Source organism: Rhinatrema bivittatum, chromosome 9 (assembly GCF_901001135.1).
Source record: "Rhinatrema bivittatum chromosome 9, aRhiBiv1.1, whole genome shotgun sequence".
NCBI classification, from domain to species: Eukaryota; Metazoa; Chordata; class Amphibia; order Gymnophiona; family Rhinatrematidae; genus Rhinatrema; species Rhinatrema bivittatum.
The window spans coordinates 90,780,059-90,800,720 of NC_042623.1; the positions used below are offsets into that span (position 1 = coordinate 90,780,059).

General features: G+C 46.0%; 1 protein-coding gene across 3 annotated transcripts in view; it reads left to right on the forward strand.

Annotated features, from left to right (window-relative positions):
• Positions 1-20,662, forward strand: part of TFEC (transcription factor EC) — a 258,336-nt gene that overhangs the window by 97,590 nt on the left and 140,084 nt on the right. The window contains exon 1 of one of the 3 annotated variants that reach the window (XM_029616394.1): positions 19,483-19,546. The exons of the other annotated variants lie outside the window; for them this stretch is intronic. Within the exon in view, the coding sequence (XP_029472254.1) occupies positions 19,517-19,546 (30 nt within the window). The 5' untranslated portion in view covers positions 19,483-19,516. Of the gene's footprint in view, positions 1-19,482; positions 19,547-20,662 lie in introns of those variants that run through there. 3 annotated transcript variants of the gene reach the window in all.

Consider the following 20,662-nt stretch of genomic DNA (forward strand, 5'->3'; position numbering starts at 1 on the left):
AGTATAAGAAGTGGTGCAGCCACCTGTACTGTTGAATTTGTGTCATAGTGGACTCTTAGTCACTATGGAGATGACTCCTCCCACCGGGAGGGGCCCCGTGGGGAACCACAGCAATAGGCTAGACTCAGAGAGCAGACACTGGAGATGAAAAGCTTTATCGCACTGCTGTAGATAGATGGTAGAAATGCAGAAAGGTATGGCACTGAAGTCCAGCAAGGTGCCAATACGTTCAGACAGCCTCAGATGTAGAAGTCTCACCCAGATGTACAAGGTTGGTAGTGTTCCGCAGAGCGGGATAAGCCGAATCTGGTGGATGGTATGGAGAGCTGGATCATAAAGGTACTCACTGAAGAGTAGTGCTGGAATCCTCCTGGTTGATGGTGAAGGCGAACCCGAGGTCCGTGATGCAGGATATACTGAGCTGGATAGGCCCTCAAGGAGCAAGTACCTGGAAGCGCAGAATCCTGAAAAAAAAGAAAGACCCCCGAGGAATGGTTGTCTAGTTAGTAGAAAACCCCAAAGGGTAGTGGGAAGTGAGAGGCCCCCGAGGAGCGGGTGCCCAGAGCTTCTTCAGGAGCGAGATACCCTGGAGGTAGCGATGAATCTAAGCATGCAGCTTAGAAGCAGTCAGAGTAGCTAAACCGAAGTCCTTGCTAACTTGTTTGTTGGAAGTGGAGCGGAGGCTTAAATATCCGGAGGTATTGATGTCATGCGGTGGGTATGCCCCTGAGGTTCCCGCCATGACGTGTAGATAAGCATAGGCAGTGTGCACGTGTGCGCCCTAGGAGGCTTTGGGAAGGAGCATGGACGGGGACGCCCATGCTGAGTTGGAGACGCCGAGGGTTTCTGCACTCGGCACCAGAGGCAGCCATCTTACCCATGGAGGAGGAGAAAGGCAAAAAAGAGGTGAGGCAGAGCGGTTGCAGCCGTCTGCGACCGACAGACGCAACATGTACAGATGGAGGAGTTTCTAAATAATCAAAAAATGGAGATGGGTGAGGAAGTTTGGTCTGTGGCTCCAGCGGAAGAGTTAACAAAGTTTGTCAGCATGCTATGATAAAATGGCACCTCCACAGGAAATGGCTATTAGGGATGCAAGCAGGAATGCTCCCTGGTTTATAGAAACATAGAAATGACGGCAGAAGAAGACCAAATGGCCCATCCAGTAGGGGTGTGCATTCGGATTGACCGCATTAGTGAAACGCAACTCATTTTTTTTTTTTACTTAAAAAATTGATTCGACATAAACGATCGGATTTCCCACATATCGAACATAGATATGTTCGATATGTGGGAAATCGCGATTGTTGAGCCAAAATAAAAATATAAACCCCCTCACCCTCCTTAATCCCCCCCCCGACTTACCACAACTCCATGGTGATGGAGCGGAGTGAGGACGCCATTTCTGCAATCCTTGGCGAGAAGCATGTGACGTCGGCGGCACGTCGAGTGACGCCGGCGTCACGTGATTCCCGGCTCGTTCGTGCCGGACGGCTCGTTCGGCCCAAAAAGAACTTTTGGCCAGCTTGGGGGGGCCTCCTGACCCCCCCAAGCTGGCCAAAAGTTCTTTTTGGGCCGAACGAGCCGTCCGGCGCGAACGAGCCGGGAATCACGTGGCGCCGCGTCACTCAGACGCGACGTCACGTGATTCCCGGCAAGTTCGCGCCGGACGGCTCGTTCGGCCCAAAAATAACTTTTGGCCAGCTTGGGGGGGTCAGGAGGCCCCCCCAAGCTGGCCAAAAGTTCTTTTTGGGCCGAACGAGCCGTCCGGCGCGAACTTGCCGGGAATCACGTGACACCGCGTCACTCGACGTGCCACCGACGTCACATGCTTCTCGCCAAGGATTGCAGAAATGACGTCCTCACTCCTCGCTCGATCACCAGGGAGTTGTGGTAAGTCTGGGGGGGGGATTAAGGAGGGTGAGGGGGTTTAAATTTTTTTTTTGCACATATGTACATATACCCAACTCATTGGATTTTTTTTATGTCCATATTGGCCGCAAGTGGGACCCCCTTTCGGACATAAAAAATATGAACATAAAATTTTGCTCTGCACATCCCTACCATCCAGTCTGCCCAGCAAGCTTTCATACTTATTTTTCTCATACTTATCTGTTACTCTGACCACTGAGGTCAGGGCCCTTATTGGTAACTTTTTGGTTCTAATATCCTTCCACCCCCGCCAGAGAGCAGTGCTGGAGCTGCATCAATGTGAAGTATCAAGCCTAATTGGTTAGGGGTACTAACTGCCACAATAAGCAAGATATTCCCACGCTTATTTGTTTTTCCAGCCTGTGTAATTTAGTTCTTGTTGGTTGTTTGAATATAAATCCTCTTTTCTTAATTCCTCCTGCCATTGAAACAGAGAGCAGCTTTGATATGCATTGAAAGTGAAGTATCAGGCTAATTTGGTTTGGGGTAGTAACAGCTGCAACAAGCAAGCTACTCCCACGCTTATTTGTGAATGCAGATCCTTTATCCCACATTTCCTCTTTCCATTGAATCATAGAGCAATGTTGGAGTCGCATTAACCGTGTGTATGTTTATTGAATAAGGGTAGTAGCCGTCATTCCCGCAAGCCACCCCCATGCCTCTTCTCTTCATTTCATTCACATCCTCAAGACTTTATGGATCCACAGTGTTTATCCCACGCCCTTTTGAAATCCTTCACAATTTTGGTCCTCACCACTTCCTCTGGAAGGGTGTTCCAGGTATCCACAACCCTCTCCGTGAAGAAATACTTCCTGACATTGGTTCTGAGTCTTCCTCCCTGGAGTTTTAAATCATTACCCCTGGTTCTGCTGATTTTTTTCCAACGGAAAATATTTGTTGTTGACTTTGGATCATTAAAATCTTTCAAGTATCTGAAAGTCTGTATCATATCACCCCTGTTCCTCCTTTTCTCCAGGGTATACATATTTAGATTCTTCAATCTCTCCTCATAAGTCATTTGATGAAGACCCTCCACGTTTTTGGTCGCCCTTCACTGTACAGCCTCCATCCTGTCTCTGTCCCTTCTGAGATATGGTCTCCAGAACTGAACACAGTACCTGGACCTGTACAAGGGGATAATCACTTACCTTTTCATACTTGTTATTCCTCTCTCTATGCAGCCCAGCATTCTTCTGGCTTTAGCTATTTACATACATACATACATCATACATTTAATCATACATTAGTGAATCAACAGAAGCTACTCAGATGGAGAGACAATGGTATAAATATCATGATGATGGTTGTAATGAATTATATGAGAAACAATTGAGAGAATAAAGGACAGCTCATCAGAATGCAAAACTTGATTATTTTATTCATAAGATAGAGACATCCATTTATCATTCTATGGAATTGCTTGCTACTAGTGTCTCTGCTGGGAGTGTGAAAGGTAGAAAATGGTCCTTGTTTAGGCAAGTCTCAATTAAAGAGCTTACTATAGTAATATGACAATTGAAATCAATTTGTTTACAACTGGGCCCTTGCCCTTTTTGCAATTGTAAAGTAAATGAAGGGTCAGTCATTTGAGGTCAGTCATTTGAGGCCTACTAACATAGATGTATTACTAATACATCTATGTTAGTAGGTTAATGCCTAAACAGTTGAGAGAAGCCACAGTTAGACCGGTTTTAAAGAAAATAAAATTATCAGTTAGGAATTTAACTAATTATTGCCCTGTGTCTTTTTTTTTTGTCAGAATAATTTTTATTGGCAAGAAAACACAACCTACCAGCCACGGTATAAACAAAACAAAAACCAATCCCAGACAGCTAATATTCCAGTTTTGGCCAAGGTGATATAAAAATACTGTATTGGATGAACTACAATTTGGCTTTTGCAAAGCATAAGGCACAGAATTACTTTTACAACCATTGTTGGATACACTATTATTTATTTATTTAATTAATACTTTTCTATACCGGCGTTCGTGGTTACATCAAACCGGTTTACATCCGAACTAAAGGTGGAAAATACATAAAACAGGTACTAGGGATGGGACAACGGAGAAAAGGCCAATAGGTAGCACTAATAATATAATAAAAGTTAATAAAAGCAATTAGACATTAAATCAGTCTTTAATAGTTTTAAGCATGATATGTTGATTTCCCACCTGAGCCAAGTTGGTATAGGCAGGGCAGTCTTGGCTTGGTTTACTTTCTTTTGGAAGGAAAGAAGACACCTTGTGCAACTGGGTAACTCCTCTACTCGGAGACCACTGTTATTGGGAGTTCCAGCAGGATCATCGTTGTTTTCTTTCCTGTTCAATATTTACTTGTCATCATTGGATTCAATAATTAAGTTGCTGGAAGTGCTTTATTTTATTTATGCAGATAAAATTCAGTTGTTTGTGCCTTATCCTATGGATGGTACACACTGTACTGTTTGTGTAGAGGTGATTGAATACCATTAAAAGTTGGTTGACAAGTAATAGGCTAATATTAAATATACAGAAAAGGAAGCTGGGATCCGGATGGTGAAGGCAAGTGTCTAACAAGAAGGCTTCTTTAAGGGCCTCAAAAGCTTGACAGGCAGAAGCAGGCCAATCCACCACGTTAGCCCCCTTTCGGGTGAGGGTAGTTAATGGTGCCACAATATGAGAGTAATTAGGGATAAAGTGACGGTAGAAATTAGAAAAGCCAAGGAAGCGTTACAACGCTTTAAGACCCCTTGGCCGGGGCCAATTCTTAATAGCCGCCACTTTCTCAGGATCCATTCGAAAGCCGGCTACAGAGACTATGTAGCCTAGGAACGGCAGGGACATCTTCTCAAAGCTACATTTTTCCAGCTTCATGTAGAGACCATGCTCCCTAAGTATCTGAAGCACTTGTCGGACATGCTGACGGTGCGACGACAGATCCTGGGAGCAGATTAACACATCGTCGTGGTAAACAATTACGCAGGTGTTCAGAAGGTCCCGCAACACCTCATTCATCAGGTGCTGGAACACTGCGGGGGCATTTCATAAGCCAAAAGGCATCATGAGGTACTCGTAATGCCCGTCTCGGGTATTAAACGTGGTTTTCCACTCATCTCCGGGACGGATTCTAGCTAAATTGTATGCTCCTCGCAGGTCCAACTTTGTGAAAATCTTCGCTTCTTGAAGCCGATCAAGGAGCTCCGGGATTAATGGGAGCGGATAGCGGTTTCGCTTGGTAATAGAATTTAGGCCTCGATAGTCTATGCATGGCCTCAGTGAGCCGTCTTTCTTGCTGATGAAAAAGAAACCTGCCTCTGCGGGCAACTTGGACGGACGGATAAAGCCCTTGGCCAGATTCTCTGCTATGTACTCGGACATGGCCCAGGTCTCAGGTATGGATAAGGGATAAACCCTTCCTCGGGGGGGGGGGGCATAGTACCAGGTAGCAAGTCTATAGCACAGTCATACGGACGATGTTGCGGAAGGATCTCCGCCTTGACGTCCGTAAAGTCCTCATAAGGTGCCGGAGGCACCACGGCAGAGTGCATCAAGGGAAGTGCAGGAGCCCTAGGCATCTTCATACAATTAGCTAGACAGAAAGGACTCCATTTGACAATCTGTAGCTTATCCCACTGAATCGTGGGTGAATGTTTCTGCAACCACGGCAACCCTAGCACCACAGGGTGGACAGCCTTCTCCAACACTAGGAAGGCTATCTCCTCCGAATGGATCAACCCGGTGCGGACCGTAATGGGTGCTATGGACATCTGGACAGGTCCTGGAAGAAGCGTCCCCTGGATAGAGGTAATTCATATCGGGACCTTCCGTCTATGCTTAGGGATTCGCAACTGGGAGACTAAGTCCTGCAGGATGAAATTATCTCCGGCTCCGGAATCCAGGAACGCCATAGTCTCAAAGGAGCCTCCAGGATACTCCAAGGTAACAGGGACAGTACATTGAGGAGCTGTAGTACACCCTAGGAGGAGCTCCTCCAAACCTCCTAGGCTCTTGGTATTTTCCGCACGCTCCTGGCAGTGTGCCAAGAAGTGGCCCTTCTGGCCACAATACAGGCACAACCTCAACGAACGCCGACATTGCCTCTCTTCAGCAGAGAGTGGGGCCCATCCCAGCTGCATAGATTTGCAAGTGGGAGTGTCTGGACAAGAACTCTTGAGCGAGGGCACAGGTCTTGGCCCACGAGCCGGACTATGGCGAGAGGAGCGTTGCTCCTTGGCCCGTTGCTGTAGGCGGCGGTCAATGCGGGCAGCCATCTCAATCAAGGCGTTGAGGTCCTCCGGCAGATCTTGCACAGCGATTTCATGCTTTATGCTTCCGGAGAGGCCTTCCAGGAAGACGGCCCTAAGACTACCATCTTGCCAACCTACTTCTTGGGCTAAAGACCGAAACTCCATTGCATAATCGGCCAAGGAGCGAGCCCCCTGACGAAGTTGCAGCAGGTCAGACATAGCTGTGGCTACTCGGGTGGGCTCATCAAAGGCCTGGCGGAAGTTCGTGATGAACAGTTGTAAGTCCATTAGCGAAGAATCATTGTTTTTCCAGAGGGGAGAAGCCCAAATCAAGGCTTTCCCATCAAGCAGGGACAGGATATATGCTACTTTCACCGAATCAGAGGGGAACTACTGAGGCGACAAGGAGAACCGTACAAAACATTGGTTCAAGAAGTCGCGGCAGGTCCTTGAATCACCAGTATAACGAGAGGGTGCCGGTAGCTGGGTCACAGAGGAGCTGTGACCCTCGGGGGCCCCGCCAGCGGAAGGCAAGGAGTCCAGGCACAAGGATAGCCGTTCCACCATGGCTGCCAAAGTATCTATGCAGCTCTGGTGCTGTAGCATTCTCCGGGCTATCCCGGGCAGATCCGAGGGAGGGGGTGCATCCACCGAGTCCATGGCCTTGCAATCTGTTATGGGAGTCTCCGTTTAGTGGACCCTTGGGCCAACCTGCTGGAGACTGGGAAAGGTGGTCAATGTCTCTAGTGAATAGCAGGCCGGGAGGCAGATGTTCAGGCAGGACGTAGATGCTCTTTACCCTGGAAGCTGGTGCTTCCCCGGGAGGAGCCTGTAGGGACCCGGCTGCTGGGACTTAGGCGGGTTGTGGATCAGGAAAGGTAACTGGAACCAGACTAAGACAGTAGCAGTACTTTAACTGGGTTCGGATTCTGGAACCAGGCAGGAACTGTAGCAGGATTCAGGTACTGGAACCAGGCAGGAACTGTAGCAGGCTTCGGGTACTGGAACCAGGCAGGAACAGTGGGAGGCAGGCTGGGACTGTAGCAGGCAGGCTGGGACTGTAGCAACGAAGCAGGAACCAGGCAGGTACTGTAGCAGGAACGGAGCGATGAAACGAAGCGAGTCACTCCGGGGCACAGCGCAACAGGAAACCGGGAAGCTAACCCGTTGCAAGGCAAAGACTGGATGGCTGCGGCGTCTGACGTCAGAAGTTGGGCGGAGTCACCACTGGCGGGAAATGGCCTAGAAAAGCGCCCAAGTGGTGCACGCGCGCGCCTAGGAGCCGGGCATCCATGGGAGGGCTTGCAGCGGCACAGCCCCAGCGGGGACACCGCCAACCAGGCAGCAAACCAGGCCTCTGGAAGCGGGAGCAGGTCCGGGAACCCGGAGCTAAGGGCCTGGCTGCAGTGCTCGCGGCCAGAACCGCAACACATATAATCAGGAGAGGCTTTATCACCTGACCAAATAGTCACTTTTGAAAATACTGTTTTCATAGAATTTGTTCCCAGTTATAAAACAAATTCTTTGCAAGTATTAAAGCTTCTAATAAATATATTGAAAAGAGAGACTAGGTGAAAGATTAAGTAGAGAAGCCATGCGTCAGAGAAGTATTGGCCAAATTTCAGAGATTTTTAATTCATACTGCAGTTCCCAGTTGACTTGAAATAGATGAATTGTATATTTTTAGAATTACTTTAAATTTTTATGTATGCTATGTGTGCAATTTAATATATATAATGTTTGACTTTTATATTTTTATAATTGTTAACCACTTTGATTAGTACAGAAAGGCAGTGTTATTGATCGGAAGCTACGAATTGCTGGAGTTAGCAGTCTGTTGTAGATCTGATGCCTGATGGGCGGTGCAATCAGATAGGAGTAGCAATCTGTTAGGAATATGATGTTAGTTAGACTGCGTGCTCCTGAAGAGGGAGGAGTTAGCAATCTTGTTAGGAAAGCTCTGTGTAGAGCTGAGAGTAGCAATCTGTAATTCTGATATAGTAGTGGGTGGATCCCTGGGCCAGTAGCAGATGACCACGCCCCCGGTAGGATATCCTGAGTAGGGATGTGAATCGTTTTTGAACGATTAAAATTATCGTCACATAATTTTAAAATCATCCAAAATCGTTAGAGTGCATGATACAATACAAATGCCCCCGATTTATCGTCAGGGGCATTTGTATTGTATCGTTAAATAGGGCGCGAGAAAACCGGCACACCAAAAAAACCCTAAAACCCACCCCGAACCTTTAAAACAAATCCCCCCACCCTCCCGAACCCCCCCAAAATGTTTTAAATTACCTGGGGTCCAGTGGGGGGGGGGGGTCCCGACGCGATCTCCCTCTCTCTCTGGCCACGGCTGCGTTGAGAAATGGCGCCGGTGGCCCTTTGCCCTTATCATGTGACAGGGCAAAGGTAGCGCCGGCGCCATTTTGGTTCCTGGCTCCCGACGTCACGCGTGCAGGAGATCGCCCCCGGACCCCCGCTGGACCCCCAGGGACTTTTGGCCAGCTTGGGGGGGGGCCTCCTGACCCCCACAAGACTTGCCAAAAGTCCAGCGGGGGTCTGGGAGCGACCTCCTGCACGCGGGCCGTATTTCCAATCTTCAAAATGGCGCCGGCGCTACCTTTGCCCTGTCACATGATAAGGGCAAAGGGCCACCGGCGCCATTTCTCAACGCAGCCGTGGCCAGAGAGAGAGGGAGATCGCGTCGGGACCCCCCCACTGGACCCCAGGTAATTTAAAACATTTTGGGGGGGTTCGGGAGGGTGGGGGATTTGTTTTAAAGGTTCGGGGTGGGTTTTAGGGTTTTTTTGGTGTGCCGGTTTTCCCGCCCTCCCCCGATTTACGATTTTTAACGATTTTAAAAAAAAACAAAACACGACGATAAGATTTCCCTCCCCCCCCAGCCAAAATTGATCGTTAAGACGATCGATCACACGATTCACACCTCTAATCCTGAGAGGAATCACCGGCTAGGCTTGAGTATGGAGACAGACACACATTAGTTCTTTTATTAAACAGGTTTTTAAAACCACCAGAAGTGGCAGTAGTGAGCTGATATGCCCGGCAGGGCTACAGTCCCTCAGGTACTGGAACAGCGATCCAGGATGGCTGAGCTATCAAGAAACTGTAGAAAGTGAGTAGGCAGAGTAGGCAGAGTTCATAAACAGAACTAGATGACAAAACTCACGTAAGGTCTCAAGGAAGTTCAGGAGCTGGAAAGGTTTAGGCCCTCGAGGAGCGAGTACCTGGTACCAGGGAAAGCTCTGAGAGAGCGATGGTAACTCACAATTGTTTGTAGCAGCAATAGCTTCCAGGCAGTAGAGAATCTTCAGAGTGTCCAGGAACATGGGCCCCCGAGGTGCGGGTACCTCTGGTAAGTCCGAGGAGGCAGAGTAGCTTGGATAGCCAAAGCGAGTCCTGAGCGAATCCTTAGCGAATCCTTGGCAAATCCTTGCTAACTCAGTTAGTTAGCAATAACAGAGACCTTTAAATATTGGAAGCGGATGATGTCATCTCAGGGGGACGGCCCTGAGGTTCGCGCCCTTGCTGGTACTTCAATCAGAACGAGCGCGCGCCCTAAGTCTTCAGGCAACATGGCGGATCTGCAACGTTGAGCCAGTCCGGGGACGCCAGAGGGAGACGGCATGGAGATGCCGCGGCAGCCAGCCGTCCATCAGACCCGGAGGGAGTTGCCACAGAGGTAAAGAGGGTGGAGTGAGAGCGTCGAGCGGCGACGGTCGCAACAGGCAGTATATCAAAAGAAGCAATAAACTAAACTACATAGGCCCATCTAAGTCTGCCCAAATTCATTCCTGGCTTTCCCCTGTCTTTCCCACTAGGGATCTTTGAAGGTGAATTTTAAAAGCCCTATGTGTGCCAAAGCTGGAGATATGCGCAGAAGTTAGGCCAGCAAGCGCTGAGCAATTTTTTAAAAAATGTCCTCATATGCGCGAATCTCCTAGTAAGCATACATTTTTTTTTTTTTTTAATATGCATGAATTGGGCATGGTCTGGGCAGGGCATGGGCATTCCTGGATTTATGAATGAAACAAGAGTGTAAATACTTACACGCACAAGCGCACACCAGGGTCGCCTACTGTATAACTTTACTTTTAGTATGGATGCCGTGTAAGTAATAAAATAAACATTCTAGGCTAGTCAGTGGGATTTTAAGGGTTGGGCTTAACAGGGTAAGAGGGAGGCTGTTTAACTAGTGGAGGTTAGGAAGTCGTATCCTTTACCTGGGTGAACTGGGAATGAAGTGCAGAAACTGATAACTGTGTTGGCGTGTGTGTCTACTAAAATCCCCCATTTATACGGTAGAGGCAGCATTTGTGCACACATGCACGAGTCCATATAAAATTATGTGCACATGTATGTGCTTCAAAGCCTATTTTATACCATAAATGAATATATATGCGTATGTTATAAAATGGCTACATCTCTGGGTGTGAGCCGGTATACACACATGCATGTGTGCTCACGCACCGGTATCAAAGTTATCTTTCGACTGTTTATCCTATGTGTTTTTGAATTTGACTATTGTTTTGGTTTCTACGGCCTCCACTGGGAGTCCATTCCATCTATTTATCACCCTTTCAGCAAAAACTTATTTTGATGTTGCTCCTAAGTCAACTTTTCCCTCCCTCCCCCGCCCCCTCAAATCCTTGCACTGTGAAATGCATCTTATTCTGAAAAAGATGCATTTCTTATGCATGATTGATTTATAACTTTGAGGTATTGGAATGTCTCTATTCAACCTCCCATGTCTTTCCTCTCATCTTGGGTTCACATAAGTCTCAACTCAGTTGGATTTTGGTGCAGAGACCACACCATTTTGGTAACATTTCCAGTTTTTCAATATCCTTTCAGAAGTATGGCATCCAAAAGTGGACACATTATTCTATATGAAGTCTCACCAATGATCAATAAAAAACATATTAGCAACTCCTTTTTTCTGCTGGGTATGGCTCTCTTTATTCACCCTAACATTCTTATGACTCTGGCCACTGCCTTATCCCATTGTTTGGCTACCTGAAAACATCAGAAGACACTATCACCCGGGGATCTGTATCCTGGATCTTGTACATTCATTTTTCATTTCCCATCATGTAAAGTTCCCCTGCATTTCTGCACCCTAAATGCATTACAGACCCTATACTTGTGCTTTTTCCTACCTACCTGCCAAGACAATGGCGCGTTACCTAGTCTGGGAGGCATTGATTCTGTGTCTTCCCTGGTTGAGAGGGTAGAAATGCTGCTGCCAGGATTTTTGTTCCAGGATTAAAGAGGCTGTCTGGTTTGGTCCTGGAAGACTAAGCACGGTTGCTGTCACGACTGCAGGGAAGGGACAACTCCAGCAACTGTGGCATTCAGCCATCCAGTCTTCCAATTCAGATGGGAGGGATTGCAGTGCTGAATCACATATGCCTGATGGCAGGCATGCTCCCTGCTTGTTTTGGGTGTCTTGTTACAGCCACACTAGGCATTGGTTAGGAGTTGTATCTGCAGCTTACCCTTACCTAAATCCATGTATGTGTGTTGGGGGGAGGGAAAGAATCCAGTCACCATTGCAGTGGTTCTGTGTGAAATTGGGTGAGTCCTGCAGCCAATAAAAGGGAGAAGAGTGATGCTCCCTCTTGGTCAACTGGAATTTCTGCTTAGTTGATACAGGATTCCTGCTATTCTGGAGGAGAACATCATCTCTGCAGCTTTTCTAGCGGAGGTTGGATATGTATATGGTGGAAAGGGAGAACATTGTCCCTGAAGCCCCCAGCCACATAGATAGGGATCCTCCATTTCAGTTTACAATACAAATTCTTCAGGGTTGCAGAATTCATTTGGATTTGGATTGACATATCCCCTCTTGGGTGGGGGTGGGGGGGATATTAGGGATGTGCATTCGATTTCAATGAAATAGACAATGGCAACAAAATTGCCTATTTCGTCGTGTTTCTGGAGCACCCCGAAACGAAAAAAAAATTGATGAAATTTCATATTTCGTGTTAGTGTGCACTACATTCTGTTAGTGCGCACTAACTATAGTTTTCCTATTTACAGACTTAGGGGTAGATTTTTAAAAAGTACGCCCGTGTGTACTTTTGCTCACGTACCAGGCGCAAACAAGAGTACACTGGATTTTAATAGATATGCACATAGCTGTGCATAACCTTTAAAATCTGGGGTCGGAGCGCAAGGCTGTGCAAAATCGGCAGCCTGCGTGCGCCGAGTCGCACAGCCTGCCTCCGTTCCCTCCGAGGCCGCTCCGAAATCGGAGCGGCCTTGGAGGGAACTTTCCTTCCACCGCCCCGCACCTTCCCCTCCCTTCCCCTACCTAACCCACCCCCCCAGCCCTATCTAAACCCCCCCACCTTTGATTGAAAAGTTACGCCTGCCCAAGGCAGGCGTAACTAGCGCGCACCAGCCGCGCGATTCCCAGGCCCGGGAGCAGTTTCGGAGGCCTCGGCCACGCCCCCGAAATGCCCCCGGGCCAGAACCACACCCACGGCCCCGCCCCCAGATGACGCACACCACGACATGCCCCCGACACGCCCCCCCAGAAAAGCCCCGGGACTTATGTGCGTCCCAGGGCTTGCGCGCGCTGCCGAGCCTATTCAACATAGGCTCAGCGCGCGCAGGGGGAACTTGGGGCAGGTTTTCGGGGGGTACACGTGTATCTTACGCGTGTACCCCTTTGAAAATCTGCCCTTTAGTGCGCAGTAATGGGATTTTGGTGCGCACTAACTACCAATAAGTTAAAAAGTGTCAATTGAGGAGCAGTACATTAGCTAGAAGTATGGTTCTGCATTCCCATTTGCTGTCTGACGTTAGTGCACACTAAACCCTGATAGTGTACACTAATTCTGAAATTAGGGAAACCTGAAATAAATACCTCTCGAACCATTATAAAAATGAAATTTGACAAATAATGACCCAAAACGAAAATGACATGGAAAAAAAAAATCAGTGCATATCCCTAGGGGATATAGCTTTAAAATGTTTTAAATATATAATCATATACCTTGGGTGAAATTTCTCCTGCTGTATTAGTCTACTACAATGTTCTTACTTATTTCCTTTCTGTACAGCACCTTGGATGAAAGTTTACTTTCTAAAAGACAGTTAATAAATCATAAATAACTATACTATTATATTTTCAATGATTCTTGTTTTAACCATGATTATTCCTGGCAAAGGCCATGCCTCTTGTACATGAATATGTGATATATTTTTTTAATTAACTGGACTTATAATCTACTTCCTCCAAATAAATGATCAGTATGGAGAATAATAATGTACACAATTTGCATATTACAAAGAAAACACACTAAGAACATTTAAATGGTTTCTCACTCTTTGGGTCATTTCATGCAGTCTGAGATGGCTTTTCTGGCAGAAACATTTATCACATTCAGAACATCCACTAAGACTCACATAACTTGCTCGATGTGGGTGTCACTTTTGGGAGGTTATTAGATGTGTAGATATGCTGATACACTGCATCAGCTGAACATACTACTGAATCAGAATTCCCAACCTGCTGGTAGAAAAGTAGTCATTGTACTGTGCATGGGGGTAACCTGCACGAAACAGAAGCTATATTGCTAAACAGACTTCTGGGCAGACTGGTTGGACCAACTTGATCTTTATCTACTGCCATTTGCTATGTTACTGTGGCCCTTGGCCATGGTTTATCCCTCTGTGCATGGTTAACAAACTGGAAAGGGAAAATAAAAAAAAAAATTACTGGGCAACTGCTAAAAAGGGGATTCATAGTACAATATGCTAGCCTTATTTCCTTTTAAATTTAGAGCCTTAGGGGAGGGAAAGAGCTGACCTTGTGTTACATATTTCATACATCCCTTCTGTTCCCAAGGAACAGTGAAACTGATTGGGCTGATTGCATTACATATCTTTATCGCTTACGTTTCTCTAGTTCCAGAACACCAGCAGGTACCAGAGTAATATTGATTGCCACCTCAACGGGGGGATTGGGGGGGGGGGTGGCAGGGGTTGCAAGCTACACCCCTGTTGCCCCAGTGCATTCTTGAGAGCCAGACCGATGCAGCCGTTTTACCTTGAGCCTTGTGCTGTTTCTCTGGTCCATGACTGTGCAGAGGGAGCCAAGGAGGAACCATCAGGGATCCAACTTCATGGTCCTTGAAGATCTTCTTGGTAGGTCACTGATTGATGAACTGTGCCCATTAAGACATAGACAGGCTTTTCACCATACCTCCCCTAGGACCTTGTCCATGTGCCTTCCCCTTTCCTTTGCCAACAGAGCAGTCCCACCAGATATCATCCTCAAGGGCACACTGTGGGATATTTACTAGAACTCCTGGGCATTTGAAGTCCATGCTTGTGGTCAGTGAGCATGAGATAGCAGTGTGATGTAGCACTGCTGGCACTAAATGTTCCAGGTATGTAACCATCACTTCTGCCTATGGCACATTTGGAAGAGCTTGCCAGATGAGGAGTATCCTATCCACAGGGTACACAAATAAGAAATCATCTAGGTAGTGCACTGTTCCATCCATGTTTCCCTCACATACTTCTACCCAGTTCATGAATGAATGGAACATCTCAAAGTATGCACATTGCATGGAGCAACCAGTTGACATGCACTTGTCATAGTAATATGCTCCCTCAATATGGAAGCCCAAGATGGCTAAGCAGGGAGAAGGCAGAAGGCCAACTCAGTGTAGGCCATGGCCATAGGGATGCCTCAACCACACTCCCTGAACAAGAGCAGAGTGGAGCGGAGTTAATGGATGTCCCCTTCTCTTTTCTACTGAAGTGAGGAACTTGGGTATCTTAATAGACTCTTGCTTATCAGTGAAACCTCAGATGAAGGCAATGATAAAGGCTGCATTTACAAGTTTAGTATGGTCAGGAGCTGAAATATATTCTATCACCAGTAGATGAATTTTGTACAGTTGTTCAGGCATTTATCTTAACCACTATTGATTATTGTAACTCCGTCTATGTAGGATTTCCTAAATATCATCTGAAAGTACTACAGTTGCTGCAGAATGCAGTTGCTTGGCTCATAGTAGCATGTGCCCTTAGGGATCATATTTCACCAATTTTCTTTGAGTTGCACTGGCTGCCGCTTGTTCAGAGAATACATTTTAAGATTGTTGCAATGATGTTTAAGGATTTAGAAATGTGGGTCCATAAAATCTTTCTTAACTTGTTGTCAGCATATATAAATCCTCATCTGAGCATTACATTTTGCTGAAAAAATATTTTACTGGTATGCTCACTTGTTTAGCTAAGTATGCTTGTCTCCAAGAAACACGAAAATTACCATTTTCAATGTTTGGGTCCATGTTATAGAACAATTTGCCTGTAGAGCTCTGTGAGATTCAACATTATTAGCTATTCAGTTAGAAACTGAAAACGTTTTACTTTCAAAATACTTTTCATTGATCTGTATTATTATTTTTAAAACTTTATTATATATTTTTTATTTTGATGTATTTGAAGAATACTTATGTAACACATTTTTTATGTTGTCTGCTTTGTTTATTTACTCTATATTTAATATTGTAAATCACTCAGAATGATTGTATTATGATGAGCAGGATATAAGAATTTGAAAATAAAGAAATAAATATTTTTGGCTACCCAGGGGTTGGACATCATTAGTAACAGGGTGCTGTTAGATTTGGCTGGGTTGGCCTTTCTTCATTTAGGCACACAATAGGTGGAATTTCATGACCAACTTCATGATTAAGGGGGTCATTTTCAAAAGGGATCGCATGCGATACCTAGATTGGGGCAGGTTCTAGGCGGCGTCCGCACTAGAAGGGGAGGAATTGGGGCAGCACTGGGGCAGACGCCGCGAAGACATCGCTGATGGCGAAAAGGTAAGGGCCCTTTTCACCACCAGTTTCACACCCAATTGCACCCAAAAGCACCGCAGAGGTGCGATCGCTGCTGGCATTCGCAGGCCTGCCCCCCGCTTCGCCACCTCGTCCCCCGTTACCGCCGGATTTTCTAAGGTCTGCGACCTTAGAAAATCCAGGCCTAAGTTTGTTATGGCTATGTGGGCTCATGATTGTGAACATAACCTGGATTTGGATTGGACAGGGACTCATGACCAACTTTCCCTAATGTTCATTCACCATAAGTGACAAGGAAAGAAATTGTATGGCTGGAATCCTGGGCCACTCTATTCATCTCCCAGGTACAGAGAATGGCATTGACAAACCCTCATTCTGGGTGCTGAGGGACAGAACAATTGCACCTGTAAATATGCTGGATCTGCAGGTCTGCATGCTCTGGAGAGGAGCTCATCCTCATACTATATCAGTGATTACTAGGGGTGTGCATTCGGATTGACCGCATTAGTAAAACGCAACTCATATTTTTTTTTTACTTAAAAAATTGATTCGACATAAACGATCGGATTTCCCACATATCGAACATAGATATGTTCGATATGTGGGAAATCGCGATTGTTGAGCCAAAATAAAAATGTAAACCCCCTCACCCTCCTTAATCCCCCCCCCTGACTTACCACAACTCCCTGGTGATGGAGCGAGGAGTGAGGACGCCATTTCTGCAATCCTTGGCGAGAAGCATGTGATGTCGGCGGCACGTCGAGTGACGCCGGCGTCACGTGATTCCCGGCTCGTTCGCGCCGCACGGCTCGTTCGGCGCGAACAAGCCGGGAATCACGTGACGCCGACGTCACGTGATTCCCGGCAAGTTTGCGCCGGACGGCTCGTTCGGCCCAAAAAGAACTTTTGGCCAGCTTGAGGGGGTCAGGAGGCCCCCCCAAGCTGGCCAAAAGTTCTTTTTGGGCCGAACGAGCCGTCCGGCGCGAACTTGCCGGGAATCACGTGACATTGCGTCTGAGTGACGCGGCGCCACGTGATTCCCGGCTCGTTCGCGCCGGACGGCTCGTTCGGCCCAAAAAGAACTTTTGGCCAGCTTGGGGGGGTCAGGAGGCCCCCCCCCCAAGCTGGCCAAAAGTTCTTTTTGGGCCGAACGAGCCGTCCGGCGTGAATGAGCCGGGAATCACGTGACGCCGCGTCACTCGACGTGCCACCGACGTCACATGCTTCTCGCCAAGGATTGCAGAAATGACGTCCTCACTCCTCGCTCGATCACCAGGGAGTTGTGGTAAGTCTGGGGGGGGGATTAAGGAGGGTGAGGGGGTTTAATTTTTTTTTTTGCACATATGTACATATACCCAACTCATTGGATTTTTTTTATGTCCATATTGGCCGCAAGTGGGACCCCCTTTCGGACATAAAAAATATGAACATAAAATTTTGCTCTGCACATCCCTAGTGATTACTCTGAGAGATTACTCAGTGGCCCTTGTGGTACATTTGGAGGTAATGACATGTGGTAGTCCTTCTGTTGATAATGTCAAAGACAATGGTTATTGGCATGGCCCTCATTTTAACCTGGATGTCTCATTATTTGGTTCTAGATTATTCCCTGTTGCAAATTTGAACATTCACACTATCAAGTGGGCAAGCGCTTTACATTATTGGGTGGGCAACGTTCACCATGACCAGGTGGACAATTCTTGCTCTGTTCTAAGTAGGATTTAGTGAATCTGCCTGGAGTGGGGATAGTGTGAATTTTAAATGTGATTGCTCTGCACAAGGTCTTGGGGAGCATGGGATATAACAGGAGCTTAGGCCGCAGCAGGATATGGGGGTGTCAATTCTCCTCCTGCAAGAAGGGAAAGGTTATGTTCTCTCACAGAAGTAAATGTATCCCTATGGTAGTGTTTGAACTCTGAAGTAGATGGGAAAATCTAGGATCCAGCATATGGCAGGCTGCCTCTAGGGCGGTGGCACAGGGAAGAGGCAGGGCGATCTCTGGCATAGGCATTTACAAACAAGGACATGCAAATAGTGACAGGCCTTGGGGATACTGCTTTTGGACCCAAATAAGCCCCATTACATGAGGCCAAAGGTCTTGGTCAGGTGCTGCTGGGGCAGCCAGGGCAAGGCACATGGTTATCAATGGCCCTGGAGTCAACATTTAGCAAATTTAGGAGGTCATTTATCAAAGTGCTATATGACGTTTTCGCATGCGTTAAGCACCTTTAACTTTATATCTCTATAGGAGTCCCACCTAGTAACTCGAGGTGAGGTTTAGGTATTAGTGTAGGGGTTAGGGGCCACTTTGACATTCAAAGTGAGACGTACGAACAGAACAGTGCTCTCTTGTGAAGATTTGATGACCTTCGGAGTGAGGAAATACCCAAAGATGAGATTTGTGCAATGTTCTCTCAACCTAGCTTGATGGACTCTCTACCTGAGTAACATCAATCTAAGTTGAGAGAACATTGCACAAATCTCATCTTTGGGTGAGTTTCCTCACTCCGAAGGTCATCAAATCTTCACAAGAGAGCACTGTTCTTTTAGTACGTCTCACTTTGAATGTCAAAGTGGCCCCTAACCCCTATACTACTACCTAATCCTCGCCTCGAGTTACTAGGTGGGCCTGCTATAGAGATAAAAATACCTACCTAGTATGAGGGCATTATGGCTAGTTTCTCTCTCTCTCTCATATGATAGTCCCTCCAGTGGTTGAATGTAGGAAATACAACAATTCTGGCATTGCACTAATACGTATGCAAAGCACTAAGATAGCATACTTTGCGATATTTAATGCATTTTGATAAATCCAGGCCTTATGTTGGCCCCATAGGGCATTTCCCAAATTGGGGGCTAGGGACAGAGGCTCAACACCTTTATTAGATTATTTTGTTAATCATCTACTAAAGCTGTAGCCATTTATCCAAATCAAAACCAGATGTTGCTCTGTTTGGTTAAAGAGTTGTGTCACCCTGCGTGGGTGAAGGGTTGTGCAAGGAGGGGTGGGGTAGGGTAGAGGGTTGGGTTGGGTTGGGTTGGGTAGGGGTAGGGTCCCGGATGCCTCAGTTACTCTCCTCATATTAAAATAACAATGATGTACCAGGAAAAGATTTGTGTGCCTATTAGGACCACTAGAATTTCTGTGAGGAAGCAACGAATAGCAGAGTTATCAAGAGATCAGGAAACTATTTAGCTTTGCCATGCTGCAGCTGTGTGGGCTCATTCCAGCACTGCTCCTCTGACTTGATAGCAATTTTTCAGATAAAGACAGAAGTTCCTCTCCTTGAAAATGCTGTGTCATTTCTTTCTCTTTAACTGAAATTCCAGCTTAGGTTTAGGAAGTACCCCAATGACCTACTTCTCCTTTCTCTACCCTTCCACAGTTGCCAGTAGAATTGCACAAACCTAGACCATACTTTATTCATTCTTAGCTTTTTTTTTTTTTTGTTGTTGTATCTTTTTCCACTGAGCATGTTTCCTCTCTTCTGGCAGCAGGCACTATGAGTCGATGCTGTTTTGTAAAGGTGCTGGTAGGTAACTAAGCTGGCAGTGCATTCTATCTATACTTTAACTGAGTTAAAGAACTGCAAGTTAATAAATACCTGTTTTATCTTGTATGTATGATAAAACATTGTTAGCTAGCATTCTGTTAAATCAGCTGTTTAAAAGCGTTTCCTAGTGTAGTTTATTAACAATTTCAGTTACAGGTTCAGTTTCGTATGGTTTGCCTTGCAAAAAGACAATTTCTGGCTGTAACAAGGCTGTGTTTTTGCTGACTTTTCCTACTAAACATTTTCTGTATTGGTTGAACTTCTGAACCCACAAAAAGAAAAAAAAAACAGAATTTAGGGCAAAACAAGTAAAGTATTCAAAGCAAATAAAAAGAAAACTGTATTATATTTTAAACTGTTTATGATTAATAATATTTTTGATGTTCTGATTGATAGTTTCTTCATTTATGCCTTTAATGGGTGCTACGTTGTGGTTTGAACCCTAGTTAGCAGCGTTTCATCTGCAAAAGTTATTTGTACACATTAAAATACTGGTGAATAGTGGAACCACTTTGGATTTGTGCAGAGATGCCTTGAGATACCCTGACAATGCTTTTCTCTGCAGTTGCCTCTTATAAATGCATGGTTGGATGCATGATACAAGGAAACAGAAGGAGGATGATCACTGTTCATGGACAGCATATCCTAGAAAGATGAAAGCAAATTAAAGTAGAATTAATAGATTGAAAATCACCTCTTCACTTGAACTACTGAAAGTCAGGAAGCTTATTGACTATGCTCCACAGTAATTTACTGTTATCCGTTGTACTAATATCTTTTCCCTTTTTTGGTGCTGTTTATTTTCTGTTAACGTGGGCAGGAATTTAGGAACAGGAATTCTTTTCTATTCCTGAATAATTTTTTTTTCAAGATATGTTACAAACCTGGCTTTCTTCTATCAGGTCCTATGAAATAAAATGAAAATATATTAATGTGGGCATTGTTTGAATGGTTAATTGACTTCTGGAGAAAACAGTCCTTCTAGAATAAAGAAATAGAAATGCTCATCCAGGAAGTGAAACAAGGGAGTGAGCATTTTCCATAGCAGCTCCAAAACTGTGGAACTCGTTGCCTCAGGAGCTACGGTTCATGCTG